Source organism: Rhinolophus sinicus, chromosome X, assembly GCF_036562045.2.
Source record: "Rhinolophus sinicus isolate RSC01 chromosome X, ASM3656204v1, whole genome shotgun sequence".
NCBI lineage: Eukaryota > Metazoa > Chordata > Mammalia > Chiroptera > Rhinolophidae > Rhinolophus > Rhinolophus sinicus.
This window is the reverse complement of record NC_133768.1, coordinates 16914029-16939238: the sequence shown is the minus strand read 5'-3', so window position 1 is coordinate 16939238 and position 25210 is coordinate 16914029. Positions and strand designations below refer to the sequence as shown.

General features: G+C 38.1%; 2 protein-coding genes across 3 annotated transcripts in view; both read right to left on the bottom strand.

Annotated features, from left to right (window-relative positions):
* Positions 1–3108: 3108 nt before the first annotated feature.
* Positions 3109–25210, bottom strand: part of MBTPS2 (membrane bound transcription factor peptidase, site 2) — a 37728-nt gene continuing 15626 nt past the window's right edge. The window contains exons 6-12 of one of the 2 annotated variants that reach the window (XM_019714586.2): positions 18048–18166; positions 16981–17161; positions 9955–10017; positions 9411–9505; positions 8850–9045; positions 7159–7234; positions 5685–6059 (exon numbers count right to left, since the gene is read on the bottom strand). In XM_019714586.2, coding sequence (XP_019570145.2) covers positions 5837–6059; positions 7159–7234; positions 8850–9045; positions 9411–9505; positions 9955–10017; positions 16981–17161; positions 18048–18166 — 953 coding nt within the window. In that variant the 3' untranslated portion in view covers positions 5685–5836. Of the gene's footprint in view, positions 6060–7158; positions 7235–8849; positions 9046–9410; positions 9506–9954; positions 10018–16980; positions 17162–18047; positions 18167–25210 lie in introns of both variants that reach the window. The other variant, XM_019714587.2, reaches the window with a different exon arrangement.
* YY2 (YY2 transcription factor) lies at positions 22141–24024 on the bottom strand. The gene has a single exon (XM_074324275.1). The coding sequence runs from the start codon at positions 23881–23883 to the stop codon at positions 22285–22287; it is 1599 nt and encodes a 532-aa protein (XP_074180376.1). The 5' UTR covers positions 23884–24024; the 3' UTR covers positions 22141–22284.

The following is a 25210-nucleotide window of genomic DNA, read 5'->3' as shown; positions in this document are numbered from 1 at the left end:
ACAAAATAGTTGAAAGGGAAGAAAAGAATGCTAGGAATAAAGTATGAAAAGTCAGGGACCTGTAAAAGAAGCTAAGGTATGGTCAAATATATTTGTGAACCCTTTGTAAAAACGTGAGTCTTGAATGATAAAAAGTAGTAAGAAGGTGATTATCACTGCAGGGAGGTATGGGCAAAGGATACGGATTTACAAAAAAATCTACAAAATAACACACATTTAAAAAAAAAGAGTTTAACTTCTTTTCTAATTAAAAAAAAGCAAGTTAAAATAAACATGTTAAAAAGAGCTTATTTTGAAATATTAATATCCCAGACTGTCCACAGAGTAGATAGCTTTCTATTGTCTGATTTATTCCTCAAAGTCCATCCTCCCCTAGCTAGAATGGCCGGTTAGCTCATTTGGTTATAGAGCATGGTGTTAATTAACACCAAGGTTGCTGGTTTGATCCCTGCATAGCTGTGCCTTCCTTAAAAAAAAAAAAAAAAGAAAAAAAAAGTCCATCTTATCCTAAATTCTCTCCTATGCTGGTTTGTCACAGTGCTTCCTTCTGTTTGGGGAAGATCACATTCAAATACCTATGTTACTATCAATGATCACAGGTTCTTTCGAGCAAAACCCTTAGCCAACATCTTTAATATTACAATTTTAGGTCCATTCTGATCGGAGGAAGAAATATTTCCAAGGATCAAGGTCTTGGAGATACACTGGACAACCAGAGCTAGCCTGATGGCGCTGGAAGCCAAGAAGGCATACCAAAATGAGGCAAGATCTAACGCCAGTGTAAACTGAGCTATCAGGGCAAATACATGTTATAATCCTGCATTCTGAATATAAGTAATTGAAGTACATAATAACTGGAGCATGCCAGGCACCATATTAAGAACTTTATATAAACTTTTATTTAATAGTTTTATAAAAGAAAATACTGTTAGGTCTATTTTAAATATAGTTCACTCTATACAGAAAAATAAACCTGGATTTCCTACCTCACACCATAAATACTAGAAACTAAAGATCTCATTGTGAAAGTACAACTTTAAAGAAAATAGAAGAAAGTGCAGACTATTATTGTGACTTTGGGGCAGGACAGGACTTTTCCAGTTAAGATCCACAAAACACAAACAATGAATCAAGAAATTAATGGACTTGACAGCATCACACTAGAGGTCCTTGTTCCACAAAGAACCTCATAAATAAAATGTATAGACGGGTGATGGGCTGGGAAAAATTATTTGAGCATCTAAAATAGACAAGACATAGATATCTAGAACATGGGTTGTTCCATAAACAATTAGTAAGTCAATATTTTAGGTTATGTGGGCCCTATGTTGCAGCTGCTCTACTCTGCTATTGTAGCACGAAAGCAGCCATAGACAATGCATAGATGAGTGAATGTGACTGTGTTTCAATAAAAACTTATTTACAAAAATAGGTGGTGAGCAGGATTTGGCTTGAAAGCTGTTGTTTGTCAACCTCTCATCTGGAATAAACAAGAAATCCCTATGCATCAATAAGACAAATGTAGGACACTCAATGGAAAACCCGAAAAAGGATATCAATAAGCAATTGGCAGAATAAAAACTCTATGTCAGGAGCACTTCAGTAAGAAAAGTTGAGCAATAGTTAAGAAGGGACAATTATTGAATATCCATCGATCTTAAGCTAACTAAAACTGAGATATAGGGGTGTTTTTCTCTCTCTTTAGTAACAAATTATATTACACAATATACCTGGTTGGTAATTAAGATTGCAACTTCCTTCTTTTTGTCTTGTCTGTCTGCTGTGCAGGAAGTCCTTTGTGGAGTTTTGGTGTTCGATTAGTTGTAAATTCCCGGGGAGCTTTACAGAGGCTCACCTCACGCCGCCATTTTTCCGGAAAACCGCAACTTCCTTCTTTAGCCCATTTTTTTCTACCTCCACCCTGAGTATAATCTATTGTATCATTAGGTTCTGAAAGAGGCTTTCCTTTCATTGAATTCATTTGCCAAGATCTTATAAAATATACAATGGATTATTGACATTAGTATGGCCGAAACAGTTAAGAGTACTTTAAAATGTACTGATTAAAAAAGGCTTGTCTCAAAGAAAGTATATCACATGATACACCTTAAAAATAAATTTGTTATCCAACTCTATTCCAGTGCTTAAAACCAGTTGAGAGTTAAAATAGCTGTGAAATAACTGAAACATTTTTTTCCCTGTCTTTTATTGTATGTTCATTTACTTAAAAGGTTAGATTATACTAAAAAGGTTAGATTATACTAAAGCGTATGTATACAATTGTTCAATTAGTCATTAAAAGAAAAATGGTTCAAACATATGGTGATGGAAGGAGAACTGACTCTGGGTGGTGAACACACAATGGGATTTATAGATGATGTAATACAGAATTATACATCTGAAATCTATGTAATTTTACTAACAATTGTCACCCCAATAAATTAAAAAAAAAAAGAAAAATAGTTGACAATGAATTGCACCTTTTAAACAGGTGAACTTTACAGTATTTAATTATCTCAATAAAGTTGCTAAAAAACAAAGGTAGTTTAGATAATCGGTCATCTAACCTTGTGGCTCTTTAGTACAACTGGACTGGTGGCAAGAAGGAGTGGAATGAAGCTAGCCAGTCAGGAGTTGGGCTAAATTTCCAGCCTATTTTATCTGGTCCTTAGTAACCTAGAAAGTGTGTGTGTCGGGGTGGGGTGGGGGTGGGGGGTGGGGGTAGAGAGGTGGGGGTGGGGGGGGCTCTGTGGGCAATGGAAGAAGCACTAGAACAAAAGGTCAAGAAGAACCAAATGTCATAGTTGACACTTTTCTTTCACAAATTCCTAAAAACGTAGAGTAACTTAAAGAAGACTTCTGTCAGACACCAAGGAAAGGAAACATGATACTCCTCTTTCTTCATCCATAAACAGGCCATTTTCAAAACAGTAGTGAGCACAGGGATCTCATTTTAAAAAGATTTCTTTCTGTAGCCTGCAACAACTTTCACGTAGAGATTGCTTGAGTGAAAACTGAAGGCTGCTTTTAGAATAAAAAATTTAAAAACAGCTGAGATCGTACTGTATGTAAAGGGAACAAATATTTTAAAAAAGACAACGCATAAGATGATGATAAAACATAGAATGCTGGTACACGTTTATTCTTTTATTGCTAAACATCAAATGCCAGCAACTATGGTGTCTTCAAGTTAAATCCTAAGAATGAATTACAGCACAGGCAAAAGATTTATAGAAAAAAATATCTGTGCACCATTAGTATATGGACATTCAATAAATACCATAGGACAAACTGATGAGTGTGAGCCACATATCTATGAAGCACAATTACAATTTACGATTAGAACAATGACCTATAAGAGTGATTATCAAAGGGTCAAGTTTAACTGCATGTCTTTTCAAACTGAGATGCTGAAAAGAATATATACATTCTTTACAGATTATAGGTGATTAAAAAAAAATCCTCAAAAATGTAAACAATGAAGAGTAGGAACACTGAAAATAAAGTTTTACTGTTGAACAAAGTAACAACACAGAATGAACACTTTCTTTAAATCATCAAAATAATTCATTTTTCTAATGGCTCTACAGAAACCAAAAATGGATTATTTTCATAAAGATGATAATATACCAGGGACCCACAGACCTTCCAAGCTACTTTTGGTTAACATGTATTTACAGTAAATATTCAATACTTTTTAATAGCATACTTAAATAGAAACATGCTTTTCTAATCCACAAATAACACTAATCATCCATTCAACCACATTTATTAAGTATTTATGATGTCTCATGCACTGTGTCAGGGATGCAAAGATGAGTATGACATGGTCCTCACTCTAGAAGTGCCCACAATCACGCTGAAGAAACCACATGTGACATTTCTTCCCCTTCTTACACAACAAGACCATTTCTATATAGATGGCACTTGATCTGCTCAATATTCTAATAGAGTGGTCCCCAAATCCTGACCCTATGGAGCAACAGACCAAGGTGTTTAAAAGCTACAAGAAAATTATGTGTTTGGGCTCTTTTTTTTTCACCCAGAAAAAGAAGTTAATGGGTAGGATTTCCTCTATTAATTTCTCCCTCAGTTTAAAAAAAAAACTGACCTGCACATATACATTTTCATCAGTAAACTGCTTATGTAAACTAGTCGTGCAATCAAATTAATTACGTATTTCATGACATTTCCCAAGTTCTACCTGAACAGATCTGACCTTCACTCTGCTAATACACTGATCCTGAATGACTGTCTGACTACAAATAGAACAAATGCCTTTTTCCTGGGATAAACCAGTAATTTGTATGGCTTTAGTGGTGGTAATACCTGATAACCTCGAGTCATTAATGAAATGCTAAAATTATATTCAATTTCTGTTTAAGAAGGCGGGCAAATTTGTAATACAATCTAAAGAGTTTGTTAAAAATGATTTAAAAGTTTTAGTGCCTGAACAGCAACTCAATGATCTGAAAAGGGTGAACCCCATGGAATACCTCATTTAGCAAAGAAGGTGGATACATGACTGTTAGTGTTCGTGACTGTATGAGAGAAGCATGTATTTGTCATCAGAGAAAAGCACGCTCAGACGCTTCTAAGACCAATAGCTTCACACCGGCCTGCTGACTTAACAGCTCTCCCAGGGCTGCATTTTCTGTCTGAAAGACCTCAAATTAGGCAGGGCCTTTTCGGGCACAGGAGTCAGTTCCCAGGCTCTGGCGAATCCATGCTTGTACTCACATGTAGCCATTCTCACTGTACTACCAAGTTTTCTGGGGACCCACCGAGGTAGCTTAGGGGAAAGATGGAAAACAAGGACTTGATGTTTTATTACTCAACAGAAAAACATGGGAGCCACTGCTGAGGACAGAATATGGTTCAGGGCTTAAGGTAGTTGCCTCTTGAAGTCAGGAACCTAGGAGCTATGCCCCAGATCGCCCCAGTAGCACAGGAGACAATGTCTACCCTGGAAGGGTTCCAAGTTTCAAAGCTCTACAGAGATTGGTCACGAGTACTGCAGAGGTCCTGGGATGTGTCTTGTGATCTTGGAAGACCCAGCTCAGTTCTGAGGTTCATTCCTAACTGCCTGAGCTCACATGCTGCAAGCGGGAAACACTTCCTGCAGCTCACTCTAAAGTCAAGGCTAGGTGCTACTTTATGAGCGTGTGGGGACACATTAGCAAAGAGGCAACTCTTGTGAGGCAAAACATGTCTCAAGATATTGTAGGCCTTACTTCCTACTTTATTCACTTATTTGGCATCATTTGACAAAGACTTTCCCTTTCGTGTCAGCAGATTCTTTTATAGAATTTTATTAATTATAATCAGACCTCAGTTGTCAGAGTACAAAATAACACACCATTAAATTTTAAAATCCTTTCCAAACAAGACAAAGGGGAAGAGATAGAGGCCAAGAAAATGCTCAGCCCTCCACTTGGCCAAAGTCTGGTCTCCTTCAAATCTGGATTAATGATGCTTTTTCATTTCAAGAAGTTTTCCCCAAGTAATTCCACCCAATTCCGTTCTCCTTTAAATTACTGCAACATAATATGTAGTCACACAAAACGGTTTAACATGAATCTGCACTTGTTTAGAAATTGTTCCACAAGCATCTGAAGTTTAAGTTCAGTCTTTAAAACTAGAATGTAGTCAGGGACTATACCTTGCATTTCCTCTGTTTGGCCCCCAACCCAGAGTTTGGATACTCTGGATATAGGAGGAGCTTAAAATTGTTGGCTAAAATGTAATTTTAAGGAAACACTTTATATTTCATACAAAGTAATGGTTTTCAGTATTGTATACTGTAATTCAGAGACTCGTCAGATGAGTGCAAATATTACCGTGCTGTAACCATCCAGAGTCCCAGGGTCACGTTGGCAGCCAAAAGTACACTGCCACCAAGCAAGATGAAAAATCCTATCAGATCTTTGACATCATTGTCTCCAATCACCGAGGTAAGGGTAGCATCCAGGAAAGAGTTTAAAATCCACTGTCCATCCAAAGCAAAGCAGGGTACTGCATTAACAATGGCCAGAGCTCCTGAGAGGGAAATCAGGTACCTGGTTAAAATCAGTTAAGGAACCGACTGTGAGGTCTGAGTGGAAACCACATTTCTGGGAGTTAGAAGATATTTTACTAGGACTGGATTTGAGATTACAGTTGACTTCCCTTCTTTCTTTGCATCTCTGCCCACCAGTATAGGCCATTCCTTCTTAGATCTCTAATATTTAAAACAAATTGTTTACATTATTTCAAAGTTCAAAAACCTGGGCTAGAAAAATAAAGGGCAACCATTTGTAAAGTAAGGCAATCTATAATGAACTCCTAGGAACAATAAGTCTTTCTAATTCTTTAATGATGCAACAAGGAATGTGGAAGGAATAAGAAATAAGAGAAAATTATTTTTTGAACCTTGCAAAATGTTACCTTATATTAGGAAACAGAAAGATTTTGGCCCCTTAAACTCTATTTTACTATCATCTATAAGATTATAGTGTAAATCTCTCAGACAAAGCTGCAATCTACAAGATACAATCCTGATTGTGTTCGTTTTTAGTAACTGCTTGTTTGTTTTCCATTTCATTTTTTTTGCAAATCATTGAGGAAAGAAATTAAAGATTTAAAAATGACAAAAAATAAAGAGCCCATCCAAACTGTTCAGTTTATTCAAATTCTACATAATAACCAATTTTTAAAAATTTCATTTTGTATATGCAAATTTAATGTGTTAAAGAACACAAGATATTTTGTCCTCTGAATTGCTATTTTAGTAGTGGAAACCAGTTTGATCCCCCTTATGCATTCCTTCATTTGCTCAGAGCTAACAGGATCAGAAGTGGCAGAATTCATCACCTCACTAGTAACTGAAGTTTTCATCCTTCATAAACGTATTAAAAGGTTTCAGGCCTGTAAATTCAACTCTCAATTTGTATTCTGGGTTCCTTCCCTTCTGTATCTTAACCTTTCTCCCTCCCTGATCAATTTCTCTCCTTTGATTTCTTCCCTCCTAGGTACAATCTGATGTTTCAATTTTAAAGTTTTTTCAGTTGTTAGCAATTAATTGATACTTTTAAGGTCTACGCATGCTCTATTCAAGGTAAGATTGATCAAGTTCCAAATAACACACTTTTACAACATTTTTCACACCAGAAAGGATACTTGACAAATGTTTCCACAACCACAGGCAGATCTATGCTTAGAAAGTTAAAACGTGGGATAAAACTGGTGATGCTCACTAAAAAAGAAAAATAAGGAATAATGATTATTCATACAGATAAACAACAGCATTATGAATTTTACCATATGGTCAAAAATTGGGCTAGCCTATTAAATTGGTTGAGAAAGCCTCTCCCAAACATATGTGGGCAGGATAGGCCCCACAAATAAAAACAATTGATTATTCTAGAACATCTATAATAGTGGAATACAGAAATTCATGTTCCAGTGTACTTATGTTTTGAGGTAAGAATAAGATACAATGAACTATATACCAAGTATGAATACTAAATACAGAGATTGACTTAAAAATAAAGAATTTACATCAAAAGAGCCCTTACCCTTCGAGGTATAACCTTAAAATCACATTCATTCCAATTATTATGCCACTTAACCTCTGTCTGTGGATTCCATAACCCTATTTTTGTTCAAAACATTTAAAAACTTTCCTGTATTTAGGTAGAACCCTCAGTACTCATTTTCTGAATTACCCTAAAAGGGAACATTTCTTCATTTGTTGGTGTATTTAATATTTACACTCTAGAGTCACTTAGTTTGTCAAACTCAAAAATAAGAATGATCCAGATTGTATCTCAGGATATGACTATGAAGCAATGAGAGCCTTTCAAAGAGTGACATAAAACCCACGTGTCCAACGACTGATGAATGAATAAAGAAAATGAGCTATGTCCATACAATGGAATATTCAGCCATAAAAATGATGTATTGGAACATGCTACAACATAGATGAACCTTGAAAACATGCTAAGTGAAAGAAGTTAGCCACAAAAATATTCCATTTATATGAAATGTGAAGAACAGGCAAATTTATAGAAACGAAGTAGTTTAGTGGTTGCCAAATGCTGGGGAGCGTTGTGGAGAAATGAGGAGTAACTGCTTAATGGGTATGGGGTTTCTTTTTGGGGTGAAAATATTCTGGAACTAGACTGTGGTGATGGTTGCACAACTCTGAATATATTAAAAACTATTGAATTGTACAATTTTAGTACATGTGTTGCCGAAGCGAGCACAGAATTGTACAATTTAAAGGGTAAATTGTACGGTATATGAATTACATTTCAATAAGTTATTAAAAAAAGAACATAAAAAAATCTTATACAACAAAATGAGTTAGATGATATGATCTTCAGCCAAATGGAGAAGCTATATATTTAGCCCAATCATGTTGCTGCTAAAACAATTATGCTGGCTCTGTTTTGAAATTATATTCATATAAAATTCATGTGTCATGCACAAATTACTTCATAGTTATATCCCTATGATTTCTGGCATTCTCTAAGGCATGCTGCTCTTGCCACTGTTTTGGGAGCTTGGATAAATTTAATAAACTCTGATAGAATATCTGAGAGATCATCTCTGTGACTAGGGAATAAAAAAGGGAAAACTGTATTACTCTCCAAAGGAAGACATGGGACTCAGATCATGCTTTATAAATTCAGATTATTTTCCTACTGCCTAAATGTTACTTAATGCTTAAGAACAAGTCAAGAGGACTGAAAAGTGATCAAATTTATAATAAATAAAATTAATGCAAGGATTTGTACCAAGTTCCTACCACTGAGAATATATGCCATCCTACTGATTTTCTGAGGGTCTACCACAATAATACCCACCTGTATAGTGAAGGTGCAGTGGATGTCCTACGTATAACATATCAATTTGAGGTGGGTGTTTCACTTTTATTAAGCGAGTATGAGTTTCCAAAGAAGGTATTATGCAGAAACTTGAACTTGAGCTCTTTTTACAATCTTTATTGGTTCTACAAACCTGGGTGGCTTCAATTGCTTTCCGGGCAGGTAGACATGTATGCTATGAATAAAATATTAATTAGTCAATACTAAAAATGACTTATTAACAAGAAAACACCAAGTTACAGTCCTTCACTATCTTTCATGTCACCTAGCATATTAGGAAAGAAGTTCACAAAAAATAAATACCATTTATGTGCACCTACTATAAATTAGATTCAAGTATTCATTCCACTTTGGTCAAATAAGATATTCCCACTATAAATTTTTAAAGATTCTTAGATGAAATGTGATATGTGAAATGTAGCGATTTTAATAAACTGATACAAAGCAAATGGGAAGTTTTCATAGATTCCATTTTAGTTCTACTGCTTATTTTATAATGATTATGTCAGACAAGCAAGATTGCTTTTAGGGACAACTTACCAAACGCTTATTAAAATTATTTCTGTAGGAAAAGCACACATCTGTGAGGCTTTGATTGTTACAGCATTCAGTCGAACCATCTAGCCGTTTATATGCTAAAGAGAAATAGTTCATTAAACTCTGTTATCTACAAGTACATTTGTAATAAAAATATTGCTTTCAAGAGAAAAATGGTAAGTAAAATGCATATGAATTCAGAAACAACTGTATAATTCAGAGTTCAGCTTGATGGCTACTCACTGCAATTCGATTTTACATTATAAAGATATTATGTCCAATTTGAAATCAAGAAGCAGCATTTACCCTAGGTTAGCTGTCTTCATATAAACTTACTCATAAAGCTGGAGCTCCAGAGTTTCAGTTTATTTTCTAAAAACTCCAGCTGGTCAAGCACAAATATTTAATGAGCCACTATTAGCTGTCCTCATGCCACTGATCCAGTATCACTATTGAGCTCCTGAGCTGTGGTGTCAGCAACCAATGGACAGAGGATGCCTCAGGAAATCCCTATTATATCAAATACCTATTTGACCTCCAGGCTTACCTTGGGGCTTCCTCACACAACCAGGGCAGCCCAATTTGACCCCACAGGTGTGCACACATTTGCCTGCAGAGCAATAATCCAGTTATCATTTTTGGAGGACAACAAAAACAGGACAACTGTTTATCCCCACTATTCATTTATTTTTTAAAGTTCTTCGGTAGACTGCTTCACTGATACCAGGGGCAGAATAAGGAAGCTAAATCACTCATACAGGTGGGACAAAAAATGATTTCCATGCATTTATTTTGGAAGGTTTCCTGCATTCAGCACATCAAAATTGTGCAGCATAAATTGATGTATGGCTAGGACCAATTAAACTTAGCATCTTATTCATACTACCATACTCAGATGTGCTGAGAAAGACAAACTCCAGAGCAAATTTATTACACTACTACTACAAAAAAAAAGAGTATGTTTTCCAGTACTACAAAAAGCTTTTCTATTACTAGAGTGTCTTCAGAAGCACTAGCATGAAAATGTTAGTTGATATGCAATGTGATTTTCTAAGGACTTGTATTTCAGCCATAGGTATTTGCTTTTAAAGTTTTTTGTTTGTTTTTTTAAATTAGGTTATTTGAGGGAGACATCTTGTTTTGGCCACATGAGATCTTACCTAGCCACTGCTGCTCTCTCCTTGGCTAACACAAAGTGAAGAACAAAACAGAGGTGAAGCAAACTATCCAACAATGCATCAATTTCTCCTCTGCATTGGTTGGCTGGCTATATGGGTGGTTTTCTTATCAAAACAATAGGTATTTAAATTTTGGGTAACAAGTCATATTGAAAATATGAAAGCAAACTGAATATCTAATGGCACTGACAAACCTGTGCCTATAATCACTCGCCAGCCCTAATGATAAAGTATAAGGTAAAAAGTTTAGAATTAAAAAAAAAACATCAATCCAGGCTAAAACCCTGTGTTCTCTTTGATCAGTTGCTAAGTCCCACCAATATTTACCTCCTCATAATTCTTCTCCTTACCCATTCCCACTTGAGTGCAGACTCTATTTCCTTCTCACATGGCCCATCTGAACCAAATGCTAACGGGTTTGTTTGCTCACCACCTACCTGGCACATGCAAACCTGTCCTACACACCGAATGCTTCAGATTAACCTGCCAGTGTAGAACTGTGAGAATATAACTCTGCTAATCCAACATTTCCAATCTGCACTGCTCCCAAATAAAGTCTCAATTTTATAGCCTAAAACTTAAAGACTTAATCACTTTTCACCACCTTATCGTATACTATTCTCTTGCCGAACCAAATGACTAGCAGTTCCTTGAGCACCTTCTAGTCTATGGTACAGAGGTTCCTTTCTATCTTGGCCTCTTGAAATTAAACTCACTGTTGAGGACCAACTCAAGGGCTGCTGCTATGAAACCTGCCCTCATCTTTCTCAGTCAAGACTGACTGCCATCAACTTCCACAACTCCCAATGTTTCTGGTGATTACTTACATTTAACCTTGTTCTGTAATAATATGGGCATAGTCTGTTTCTATGACCAGACTGTGAGCTCCTTGAAGGAAAGGTTTCTCAGTGTCTTACATAAGGTGGATAACTCAATATACACTGAACACTTAAATGATACCACTTGCCTTTGTCTTCATAGTTAGTTTTAAAAATTTACATCTGATGCTTGATCACTAACTTTTCTTGGAGGATTGCATACAATAATACAGAATGAAAGTCAAGAATGTATCACTGATATAGCATGTCTGATGACACAAATGCTTAAAGAGGCCAAGCAAGTACCACATAAATGAAGTGGATAGCACGGGGAAAAAATAGGAAGTGATGGGGACTGTGATTAATTAGAAAATACAGCTCCTGTTCTAAGGGGTTAGCAGCCAGGCCACTCAACTTGGGGCCCAGATTTGACACATCGCCCATTTTATTCCAAGAGAAATCAGAAATCTGGACCTTTATGTAAAACCTCTTGAATTTTAAATATTGGCAGCCAATTAAAATGTTATTAAATACAGTGCAAGCCAAACCAAATACATCTGCTGAGGCTGGATTTGGCTTTAGGCTACCACCAATTTTCAACCTCTGGGTAATGGCTTCTTCCTATAATGATTATTTCAACCAAAACATAAATCCATGGCTGTGGCTGTCCTGACAAGATTAAGTACCTCTTGACACACAGAATTTTCCAATAAAAAGTTAAATATTTTGTTACCATGTGAGAAGTAAACTTGATATTTCTGTTTACCAATTTTTAAAAGTTGTAGGTTTAAAAAATATTTTATTTTAGAATCTTTTCTACTGGGTCACATTTAAGAACAAAGTGCTCAACCAATTTCTGTGATTCAATTCTTAGCCTATAAGATGAGGACACCATAGACAATATTCACATTAGTGTCCTTCCATCAAGCATGAGAGGCCAATCCAATTCTACTTTGAAAGGAGAATTCCAGACTGCAACCGGGGGTCCCAGAGGCACTCACGGGTTCAATTTAACTCGAGTTAAACTGAAGATTAAAATTGTCCCTTAAATTTTTTTGGTCTGGGAGACAACTAAATTTAAGACCAGATCAGTTCCATGATTCTACTACAGGGAGAACCTGCATAGTCTGAAGGTACTCTAAGATGGGACTTAAGATAGTCATAGAAATAGTCTAGTCTTCAAAGGATGGTCTAGACCAGAGGTGATTTTGGAATAAGGCTGGAAAGAAGAGACTTTTTCAATCTATAGTTCATAGTCCCTACTACTTTCTATACCACTAAAACAAACTGAACAATTTTCTTACCCTAGCTTATTAAATATAGAAATGTAGTTAGAGCTCCAACACAAGGAGGCAAGCCTATTTATTCTTAGCTCTACAGGAGACTTTCTACCGGCATTGCCTAGTAAAAAGTAGTTTACAAGTAAAAATGATAAACTCTTTCTCTTTAATTTAGGATAGCAAAGAAACAAACAGTGGATTACAACTTGATGTTCACAATGGGAAAACAGACACCTTTCTTCCAAACATTACAAAAAATTTAGGCATAAAAACAATCTGGGTGCTCAAAATACGTGGAAATGATTCCTGTAGTTTTCCTTTTGTTATCTTAAACTAGGTTGGGAAGGGTCTTTTCTCACTTTCATTAAAGATATGTGAGACAGGACAATATTCCTGCTGCCATGTAGTTACAGGCATATACCCTCACCTGCTCGTAATAGGAACACAGGCTGTTAAAGGGAAATGCCTAAGTCTGGGCTCACAGCTTCATTTTGGGAGCAGTTGCCTTCAATTTTATGCTCCCTAAAATGTAGTTCAAATGCTAGACTTGCTTAGTACAGCCTTCATTACTCAAGATAATGCTTTCAGAAAAGAAAAAAGGAATTCTGTTCTATGCATATATGAAATGATATGAAATGAAGAATGTCCTCTCAAACTAAAGAGAGCGGATGCGAGCTACTTGTTAGGAAAATAATCCCCCCAAAGAGTCAGACTAGTTCTTGTCTGTAACTTTTGATTCCATTCAAATCACTAAGTGGCATATAGACACCCAGCAATCTAAAAGCAGAGGCTTGAAAGTGAATGGGGAAAAGTTTTTGCTTTTTGTTCTGACCAGGAATGAGACCAGATATCTCTATTCTAGGGGTAAAGGGCTCCAGGCCCTCAACCAGTGTCCTTTTGGGGGCTTCCTGGAAAGGCCATTCAGTCTCCAAGAAGTGTATGGGACAAGCTATTTAGGTTTGCCCCATGCACCAAGAGCAGAGGTGCAATTAAACCAGCCTTGGCTCTGTTGGTGATATTCCTAGTTTAGCAGGTTAATGTTTAAAAATCAAAAAGGAAAAGATTAACAGAAGAAAAAAGCAGGTCCCAACAATTTCATAAAATGTACAGTCATTTCAGATAGATTAACCACATTTTTCTAATTTCCCAGAAATCTACCTGTTAATATTGTAAGGAGAACATCGAAACTGCTTAGTTTATACCTTAATTAATATATTAGGGAATATCTTCAAAAATTTAATAAGACACCTGGGGGAGTCAAGGTATAAAATAGGAGGCAGAAATGATTGGTTGGGACAGCTTATGAGCATTCCCAGAGTCAGGTCTTTCCCAGGTGGCTTTATTGTTTTGAAGTGGTGTCATTCCTAGAATTTTAATTATGTATACTGAACTCCACTCTAAATTCAATACAAATCACCTTTGGATTATTAGCCCTTTTGTATTACCATATTTAGCTCTATCTTTCCCCTCCATTCATAATGAAGAAAAAAAGGGTACTTATATACATGTAAAATACTATTAATCCATAGCTTTCTTAAATGTCAACAGCCCCAGTTGTCACGTGTGCCATTAAAATTAATCTAGTATATATTTCCAATTACATTTACAGTCATTAAGATTCCTGTAAACTGACTAAGTATATGTACTCATTTAAAAATGGTTAAATAGAGGTACAGTTTTATCATATAGTCATGTAATATCAACATGAATTGTAATACATGTTGCTTCTAAGGAGATTAAATAGATATTGAAGAATTATTATTTTGGAATTGATTTATTATTAATGTGGAAGAGTAATATCTGCTTTAGGTATTTAAACAAATACTTCCAAAATATAGCATATGACCTATAAGAGTGAAATACTAAAAAAGTTAATATGGAAAGAGTTTCAGAGTATTTTAAGGAAAATTTTCAGTTGTATTCCGACAGGAAAAGGACAAAACCTTAACCATGTAAAATGCAGATATCTTATGTAAAACATCCTGTTAGAGAGAACTTTATTTATTTGATTATTGTGTCATTTTGGCTTTTGTAATTCAATACAGATGATACCAAATTTAGAGAAACTGGAGGAAAATGATAAAGGACCTAAGAAATATGCAATAATGGATTATTTCTCTTAGAGAAGACCACATTGTGGGTTACATACCAACCTTCTGTCATCTGAAAAATTTTGTAAGATGGTAAGTGGCTCTTGATAGTAGGAAAAATTTACAAATATTTCAACCTCAAAGAATCAGGTTAGTCCACTGAGAAATCTTCACATCACCACGAGGGACATGAAGACACTGTGTACCTCCTGACATGATGCGCTAGGAAGTATTGAGTGCTACCTGGAAGTATTTTTGCCCCCTCCCTCCCCCCAAAAAATAGATCCTGAATCTATTCAAGCTGCTAGACCTAATTATCATTTACAGGGAATTACAGGGGACGTCTGAATATGTTACTGACACCATGAGGATAAGATATAGTAATTGGACAAATACAGGATATGGGAAATCTGACAAATGACTCGGGTTCTTCAACAAATGATATTAAAAAAAAAAAAGTCAGGGGGAATTGTTACAAGTTAAGTGACTTAAAAGACAACCGAAACAAACCAACCATTAAAAAAAACGGTTAGGGACTCCCGCTCATCTGCGAAGGGCTCGCTGCCGAGGTTTCCAGCAGCTCACAAACAAGAGCATGGCAGCTGTTGCCTCCAGTGGCTCGCTCGTGGCCACCCACCACGACTACTGGCTCCGCCTGGGTTCCACTTCCAGTAACAGCTCCTGCCTGTGGAAGCGCCGAGTGCCCTGGGGAAGCCATCTCCCACTACCCTAGTCTCTCCAGGGCTGACCCGGGTCACTCGTGGGTGAGCTTCTTTTTCAGGAAGTCCACTCTGCCATTCACGGCCACAGTGTTGGAATCCCCAGAGCACTCACAATCTCCCCAGGCCTTCAGCAGCATGACCACCTGTGACCTGGCTGGGGAAGCCACAAGGAAACAGCCTGGTGGCCAGCCCAGAAAAGCCAAGCTGGGCCTCTTTTAAATCAAAACAGCAAAACACCAAAAAAAAAAAAGGAACTTGAGAGAGCTTCCCTCTTCACTATCCAAGCCACATGTGAGCCTTCCTGACATCCCATAACAGTGTGCCTTGCACCAAATAAACAAGCAACCAACAACAACAACAACAAAAAAACAAAAACAAAAACAAAAAAAAGGTTGGGGGAAAACCAAATAGATATTAGGAATTACTATTGATTTTGTTAGGTGTGATAACAGTACTGTGGTCATGTTTAGAAAGGCACCATCTATTAAAGACAGACTAAAATTTATGGATGAAATGACAGGATGCCTGGGATGTACTTTAAAGTACTCCCCCAAAAGTGAGCTGATTGGATGAAAACAATTGGCAAAGTGTTGATAATTGCTGAAGCTGGGAGAAGGATGCGTGAGGTTTCATTGATATTACTCTATTGACTTTTATGTATGTCTGAAAACTTTTTACAATAAAAGTTCTTAAAAATGGGTTATACATGCAAAGTTACATTTGAAAAAAACTTTTTAAAATCAGGTTTTACTACTTTGCCATTGTTGTATATAGTACTTCAGTAAAGTTATTCTTGATTATTAATCATATTTCCTAACCAGTACATGTGGACAAGTATCCAGCACATCTTGACTTAAAGATATAGTCTGTGAGCATAATTTGTATTTTCCAAAACTTTCACTAATTTGTGCCCCCATAATTTTGTATAAAGAGCTGGGAGGCTGATTTCTCAGAGCTGAAAGAACTCAAAATAAATTTGGTAGCTTCTGAGAATAAACGTGCTTCACCCTGCCACTTGCTACACGAAACAACAGATCTGACTTCAGAGGGTATTTTCAGAAGCCAAGATGACTTCCTCTGGATGACTGCCACATAAAATAACTCTACCCCAAATAGCTTTGGACACGCCACCATCCATATAGCACAGGGGTATTTAATTACTGGAATGCAGTTAATTGGTTATGGTCGTGCTGATATAACACAATTTTTTTCTTTTCGAATGCAGAAAGAATTAGATACTATAGAGTCCTGAAAATCAAATATGATATTATGAAATTAGAAGTTAAACAATAATATGCAATAAAGGAAACATACATATTAGTATCCAACTTACCAAGAATGTTTACCAGTTTGGGCCTATTATTACTTAGATGATTTGTTTTAAAGAAATTAGAACAAAATAAATCCATAGACATAATTTAAGAATTGGTGAATGGCAAGTACTGCTGCTTGAAGCATTATATTATACTGAGGAAATATACACACCTCTCACGGGGAAGCTTAACTGCTGTAAAGTTGATGCACTTATGCAGTAACCAATTTGGGGTTCATAGGCGATGGTATCTAGACATTCATTCCAATCTTGTACATTAGTAACAGGACAATCCTGCAGATGGGTGACAAGGTCTCCCACAAAAAGACCTCTGGGTCCAATGGCAGGTGAGTCCTTGGGAAGAGGGCAGAATCAAATCAGATAAATTAATCAGAAGACAAGGTATGATTAATCTGAGTAAAAACAGTTAAAGACACTGAATTAAGTAGGATATTTTGAATATGGAAAATAATCCAGCTTTGAATCCAAGATGTATAGTCCTAGAACATTAACAAAACAAAACCCAAGAATTATACTTTTCCTGCTTCTCCAAGATTTTGAATTTTTTGCAATTGGGAAAAAAAACACAAAAAACCCACTTGCCAACTGTTAAGATTAAAATGACAGTTTTTCACAAACTGCTAATTAAATTTTTGTGTGAAAATAGTCATCAGAATGCCTTCGTTTTCCTATATCCTCAGTGGGTAACGTTGTAAAATGAGTCCTTAGTTTGAAACAGTGCCAAATATGCAGACAATATTGTCAGCACAATGACTATTTGAGCCAGATGTTCACAAAGGTAATTTTCCTCTTCCCTAAGTCTGAATAGAAGACTTGATACCATCACAGTTGTTTTTTTTTTCTTTTTTGTCAAAGGGAGTGAAATCGAGTTGAAAACAAGCTCCCACCAAATGCTCTGGCTGGCTAGCTTAGGTTTCATATTCCTTACTTCTTAAGAGTATAAAAATAAACAGTAAAGGTAAATGATGCATTTAATCAACAAACTACAGGTAGAAAATCTTGATACTATTTTTGTAACTCAGAACAGAAACAATTTTCAGTATTTGTAAAAAGCCAATGTGTTCATAGAACTATTTGTTCAATGTGAAAGGATCACCAATAATGTCTTCAGGAGAAACTGAGCTTTCTGTATGTGAGAACTTGTACGTTCCTGACATAAAATGTTAAGTGCAACATCACAAAATCTGGTGAAAAAATGTCCAAGTAATCCATTATTTACCTCAGCAACTTCAGTGATAAGCACCCCGACTCCAGTGTAGTAAAAGGGCAAGAGAATTACAGGGAGGAGAACAAGAGCTAAAATACCCAGGAGTGCAAGGACAAAATTATGCCAGATACCTGAAAAGAGAAAAAAGGAATAAGCTCAACCAGGGGCAGGAATGACATAGGTATTTGGACTTCATAACACCTGGGCATTCTGATAAATCAGTAAAGTAACCAGAAGAAGCTGTGAGGCAGATACACGTACTTACTAGTTCAGCAGACAGATGTTTAGTTAGAGGCCTCTTTCATTTCGGATATTAAAATGTAAAATAAGCTTGTTAATACATTAGGAAGACCATATGCTAATATGATTTAACATGAATAAAATCTATATTCTATACCTCTGATATATAGAGGGTGCCAAAAAAGTATACACATTTTAAGAAAGGAAAAAGCTGTATTAAAATTGTAATTATAACGATAACAGAAGATGAACACAAGTCGTGTATACTTTTTGGCACTCTGGTATATAACACAAGTAGGAAATTTTACTTACTATACCCTCTTTTCAGAAAATGTATACATTATTAATATAAACATAGTTGTGATCTTTGAAAGGAACTTCAGAACTATTCAAATAAAAGCTAAGATGAAATAAACATTCTTGCTGAACTGGGGTATGGAAATCTAACAGGTATTTGGAAAAAGAGTTTGAAGAATTAAAGTATTATGGAGAGTAGTATTGGTGGACCAAGTAGATTATGTGTCTTACATCATATCAGACTATAGCCATCTCTACCATATATACAGAGATGGTTAGGTGACGAACCCAGTGGTGTGCTGGAGCGTACGCCTACTGCTTGCCACAGCCTTACCAATTCCTCCTTCAGGGACTTCAGGTTGGCACCTTGAAATTGGCCATGGTAGGAGTACATATTTACAAGCCAGAAACCAGCAAATGCTACATCGCCTCCAGAGGCAGGTGTTAAACATACACTAGCACACCATGTAACCCTTCCCCCATCCCTACCTTTCCTTTCTTCTACTACAATTTTTCTCACTAGGCAGGGCAAGGGCACTACTAGCACTCTGAGCAGTGCGATTCTTGGTTGTGCAAATCTGTCCCTTGTATCACAGGATACTTAGCATTCCTGGCTCCATCTACTAAATGCCTTTAGTGCTCTCCAGTCACTGAGACGACCAAAGAATGCCCCCCACCCCACACATTCCAAACATTCCCAGGAGGGTGATAGCATCAGTGATAGAGAACCAATGTTCTATAATGACTGAAATGTAAGCTAAACACATTTCCCAGACTCTCAGGGAGCTGAGTAGGGACATATGACTGTTTTGGCCAATAGGATGAGTGGAAGTCATGGTGATATCTCTGCCCTGCTGGCTGGCATATAGCTACTGTGTTTCCCCAAAAATAAGACCGGGTCTTACGTTAATTTTTGCTCCAAAAGACGCATTAAGGCTTATGTTCAGGGGATGTCATCTTGAAAAATCAGGCTAGGGCTTATTTTCCAGTTAGGTCTTAATTTTCAGGGAAACACGGTATGTGATGGAATTAAACCTGTGTCTATAATATAGCAGCAGCATGTTGGAAATACTAGTACAGCTAACAAGGCAGAAAAGGCCTGAGTCCTTCAAATCACAAAATTCTATCAATGCAGAACTACTTAAATTTGGAATGTTTTATGAGCGTTTAAGCCTGTTATTTTTAGCTATTACAGCAGCCAGATACCTAGCTAATAATACATGTTCCATGTACTATATTTGCATTGTTAAGATGCCACCCCTTCCCCCAGGTGTTGTAAGTAGTTAAATTCCAGAAATATCCAGAGCAAGTCTAGTCTAGGAGATATCGGTAAACAATCTTTTCTGTTCTATACACAGATCTTTTAAAAACACCAATGGTATCAAGTTATTTATCAAAAACTATATTTTGCTTTTTCATTTATATATTTTGTATTTGTACCTACGGTATCTGTACATTTCATATCTATCCTATTTCTTATATCCACTACAGAGTAACCCATTTTTAAAACAACATATTGACTTATTTATAAGGTTCCAAACTCATGATCACTTAGGCTGTTTTACCTTTTTCATATCATGCTGCAACAAACAGCTTGGCCCATATTGTTATGCATCTAATTACATAGAAATGGAATTGTTAGATCAAAAAATATGTGCATTAAAATTGACTCCCAATGCGCCTGCATTAACTTATGTTCTCATAACTGGCATGTTTCCTCACCTTCTAAACAATGCTGGATGCTATAATTTTAGACTGCCATCTGCTAAGTGAAAAGTAAAATCTGTCTTAATTTCTATTTTTTTAATTATGAGTAAGCCTGTATGTTTTCCATGTTATTAAAAGGCTATTTCTATTTCCTTTGTCCAAAAACTATTTCCATCATTCCCTATTTATGTTTTTTGACTGGGTTGTTTTTGTTTTGTTTTGCTGATTTGTATGTATTATTATTTGCAATATATGCATTGAGGAACTTGGTCTTTTGTAAGAGGTATTACAATTTTTTCCTCCAGTGTATTGTTTGGCCTTGTTTATAGTTTTGCCTATGCAGACATTTTAAATTCTGGTGTGGTCAAATGGTTCATTTGTATTAAACCATTCCCAGTTCAAGATTATAGAAGATACCTGTTTTCTTGTATTGCTTTCATAGCTTCATGTAAAAACAAAATTAAAACAAGACAAAAAACCCACTAATTCCTTGACCCACTAGAATTTAACGGAACTAATTTAGGAATACAGCTATAACCCTCTTATCCCTTCCCACCCCTGCCAAGTTGCCAGTCCCAACACAATTTCACAAAATAATCCATCCCCACTTGAATTCAGCTCCTCCCCAACTCAGGATGGAACAGCCCACCGGGACGGCCTAAATGCTTGCACCCTCACTCTCTCAGAATGATACCACCACACAGCCATGGCTCTTCCATCCAAACCGTAGTTAGGAGGGCACACAGCAGCACTGATTCCTTGCCTCTCTGGGCAGCCTCCTATCTCTTGTCGGGGATGCAACTGGTACCAGATCACCCCTCTAGAGTCCAGATTTGCCCATGATGGCTAAGTGGCAATGAGTGTGGTAGAATACACATTTCCTTTAAACAGCCTCTTGTCCATTAATGATTTGTTTATAAGTACATCAATGCAATTTCTGTTAGTTTTTACTTCCCCTAGAACAGGGTTTCTCATATTGGCATTTTGGGGCAGATAATTTTTTGTTGTGGGGGACTGTCTTGTGCATTATAAGATGTTTAGCAGCATCCCTGCCCCCTACCTCCCAGATGCCAGTAGCACCCTCCCTATTTTCTGTATTTTCTATGGTATTTATACAGGCAAGTTATTTTCTCTTTAGAACACGTATTTTATTTTTGCTTTTTCTATTAAACGGGTTGTACATATTAAGCGTTAAAATGTACTTTGTATAGTGCAAAATACATTGTAAAACGTACAATGTATAAACAATTACAACTACAACTGAGCACGACTCTAAACAGGCAAAGAAATTACACTAAACAGTACCTAACAGTATTTGGAGGAAATAAAATGACTAAAATAGGCTTAAATTGACTAGTATTATTAAATTACATTTAATATTCAATACCACATAATTAAAAGATAAAAGATAGTTATGCAAAATGTGTTAACATCAAAAAATACAACCAAAATTAAGATAGCAAACAAAACCTATATAACCTTTTATTAAACAGGAAAATACTTGTATGCACTTAAGTGTTTACTCTTCTAAAGGAAATCTATAGCAAAGTTATCAACCTCCAGAAAAACCACACATAGAATTACTAAATTCCTAAAAGTATAAATATGAACATTTGGAAAATACAGAACTTTTACAATTTATAAGCAATAGGTGAAATTGAATACAAAAAGAAGTCTCATTTTTAGCACAGTTTATATTATAAAGAACAGTCTTTTGATGTAAGGTTCATGAATTATCCTCCTGTTGGGATCAAAAAACACCATGTTTTACAGAACAAGATAAAGCTCCTTAACAATGTAATCTAAGATATACATACATATTTTTCTACCTTTTAACTTTTTTAACATTTTAATTATATTTTTACTACTCTAGCAAAACACGACCCTTTAGACATGTAGGAATCAAAACAGTTATTTCCTAGAAACAATATAAAAGAGGCATATTTATTTCCAATTACACTCCTGAAAGAACCTTCCCTAGTTTGAGAAGGGTCTTTTATACTTTTCACTGGCTATTTTTATTCTTAGCATGTGTTAACATATGAGTTTTCAGGTTAGTGGACTGAGCAAACCTCCTATCACAACCATCAAAGGGGCACATGAAGGGCTTGTCCCCGGTATGGATTCGCTCATGTGTACGCAAATTGAAATCCAGGGAAAAGCGTTTTCCGCAACCTACAAACGTGCACTGAAAGGGTTTCTCTCCACTATGGACCAGTTGATGCCGTTTTAGCTTTGAGGACTCGACAAAAGCTTTGCCACATTCTGCACATACATGGACTCTGGGACCGTGGATATGCAGATGCTTTCTCATAGCACCGCTATCCCTGAACATCTTTGCGCAGCCCGTATGAGGGCAAGCAACTGGTTTTGGAATATCATCTTCTTTGGGTCTCTTTTGCTTAAATTTAGCAAACTCTGCCAGCTGCTTTGGATCTGAGAGGTCAATGCCAGGTATTCCTTCAGGAGGAAATTTCTTTCCTGTCAGGTACTCCGAATAATCAGGAGATGAACTGACCTCAACCTGTCCTTCTACCTCATGGTCACTATTATTGCTTGGGGACCACATGGTAACGGAAAACTCACCCTCTAGGGTTTTGATCTGCACCTGCTTCTGCACCCACTTAGTGCCGCCCGCCTCAGACCCGGCGCTTCCCGTCCCGGCCTCGCTCCTGGCGCAACTCTTCTTACTGCTGGGCTTTCTGTTGCGGCGCTTCCTGCTGTGCCTGTAGGTTGACGACGCGGAGGCTGACAGGGAAGCCAGGGTCTGCTGGAATTCGTCTTGGCTGGCCGGGACGACTACCTGGCCCTCGAGGGTGGTAGCCTGCGGGTTGTCTGCCTCGTAGCAGCTCACCACTTCTTCCTCTGTCTGCACCATGATAGTTTCCTGGTCGTGGCCCCCTTCGGCTTTAATAACGAGTGGCTGCAGCAAGATCAGAGGCGAATGGTGGTGGCCACCGTGGACCCAGCTGCCGCCAATACTCTCGTACTGAATAGTGTCCAAGGCCATGGTCTCCACAGGGACAGTGCCCACAGGGACGGTGCCCACAGGGATGGTGCCCACAGGGACGGTGACCACAGGGGCGGTCTCCATAAAGAAAGACTCCACAGGGAAGGTCTCCACAGGGACGGCCTCCACACGGACAGTCTCCACAGGGAAGGTCTCCACAGGGACGGTCTCCACAGGGACGGCCTCCACAGGGACGGCCTCCACAGGGACGGTCTCCACACGGACGGCCTCCACAGGGACGGTCTCCACACGGACGGCCTCCACAGGGACGGCCTCCACAGGGACGGTCTCCACAGGGACGGTCTCCACAGGGACGGCCTCCACACGGACGGCCTCCACAGGGACGGCCTCCACAGGGACGGTCTCCACAGGGACGGTCTCCACAGGGACGGCCTCCACACGGACGGCCTCCACAGGAACGGCCTCCACAGGGACGGTCTCCACAGGGACGGCCTCCACACGGACGGTCTCCACAGGGAAGGCCTCCACACGGACGGTCTCCACAGGGAAGGCCTCCACAGGGTGCACCTGCAGAGTCTCTGTAGGCATCTCCGAGTTTTCTGTGGTGATGTAGACAGCGTTGTTTGAGGCCATGGCTGAGAGATCTGAAGAGGCTTTGGCTGCTGGGCAGAGGGTGGTTGACTAGAAAGTCCCGGAAGAAAAAGTCTGAGGCAGAAAAGCAGGAGCACCAGAGGACAACACGAGATCCGGAGAAATGCGTTCCAGAGAAATGCGCGGGCGATTGTGGAAGATACGGAAGCCGTTGTGATGCCTGGGCAGCCTGGCGCATGCGCTTCTGGGCTTCTGCGCCTCAGGGCACCAAGCGCATGCGCATGAGCTTGCTGGTAACCCAGGGAGCGCGCCGCGCTCATCCCCTCGCACTCATGCACGAGCTCGCCCTCACATCTCTGCTCCACTCACCTGCCAAGGCACTGCTTTTGGAAAATTCGGTAAGCAGGCCCTTTACTGTATTTTGCTGTATTTAATTTCTGTTGATTTTATTGTTACGCCCAGGTGTATAACAGTATCTGGGGAAAAAGGCCTCCTTTCTAATATTTATGCTTTTTAAACCCCCTTATTTAATTGCACTGACCCACATTTACAGACCATTTAATAGTATCAGTGATAGTTGATAGTGGGATTTCTTGTCTTCTCCTTTAATAGGAATGCTTCTAAGTGGTATGTCATTGGGAAGTATCCAGCTATTTCTACCTTTACTAAGGATTTTTGGTTTTTCGCCGTTAATGGATGTTGAATTTTGTTAAGTACCTGTTTCAGTATCTGCTGAGATGAGGCTTTTACCCCCCCAGTGGTCAATAATGTTTACCACATTCAAATAGATTTCCTAATGTTGAACCATCCTTTCTTTTATTTTTTTTAAATATATATATTTTAATTCTTTTTTTCTTTTTTCCCCCTTCTTCCACCTTCCCCCCACTCCAGTTCAGTTGTTTCTCAGTCCGGCAGTGCAGGACACAGCTCCCTGGCCCATTCTGGTACCATAAGCCTTGCGCTCCCCCTGGCGGAGGCAGCCGGTCACCGCAGCTGCTCAGAGACCTCACAATGGCCTCCGGCTGCTCACTGCAACACACAGCACCCCACGCCCACCTCGCCCACCTCAGGCTGCTCAGGGCAACCCAGCTCCAAGGAGAGCCGCCATTCACAATCTTAGCTGTATGGGGCGCAGGTAACTCACTGGCCCATGTGGGAACCCAACCAGCGACCTCGGCGCCAGGAGCACAGCGCTCCAACCATCTAAGCCACTGGGCCAGCCCCATCCTTTCTTTTAGATACACCACGTGTCTGTAGAGTTTTTTGGTACTTTAAAAGATGTTATCTGTTATAATGACTTTTAAAAAATCTTAGTTTCCTTCTCTATGTGATCTGGAAAGTTTATACTAAACTGGAACTTAAAAAGAAA

Excerpts from the sequence above, each read along its gene's own strand:
- YY2 (XM_074324275.1), bottom strand. The coding sequence starts at position 23,883 with ATGGCCTCAAACAACGCTGTCTACATCACCACAGAAAACTCGGAGATG.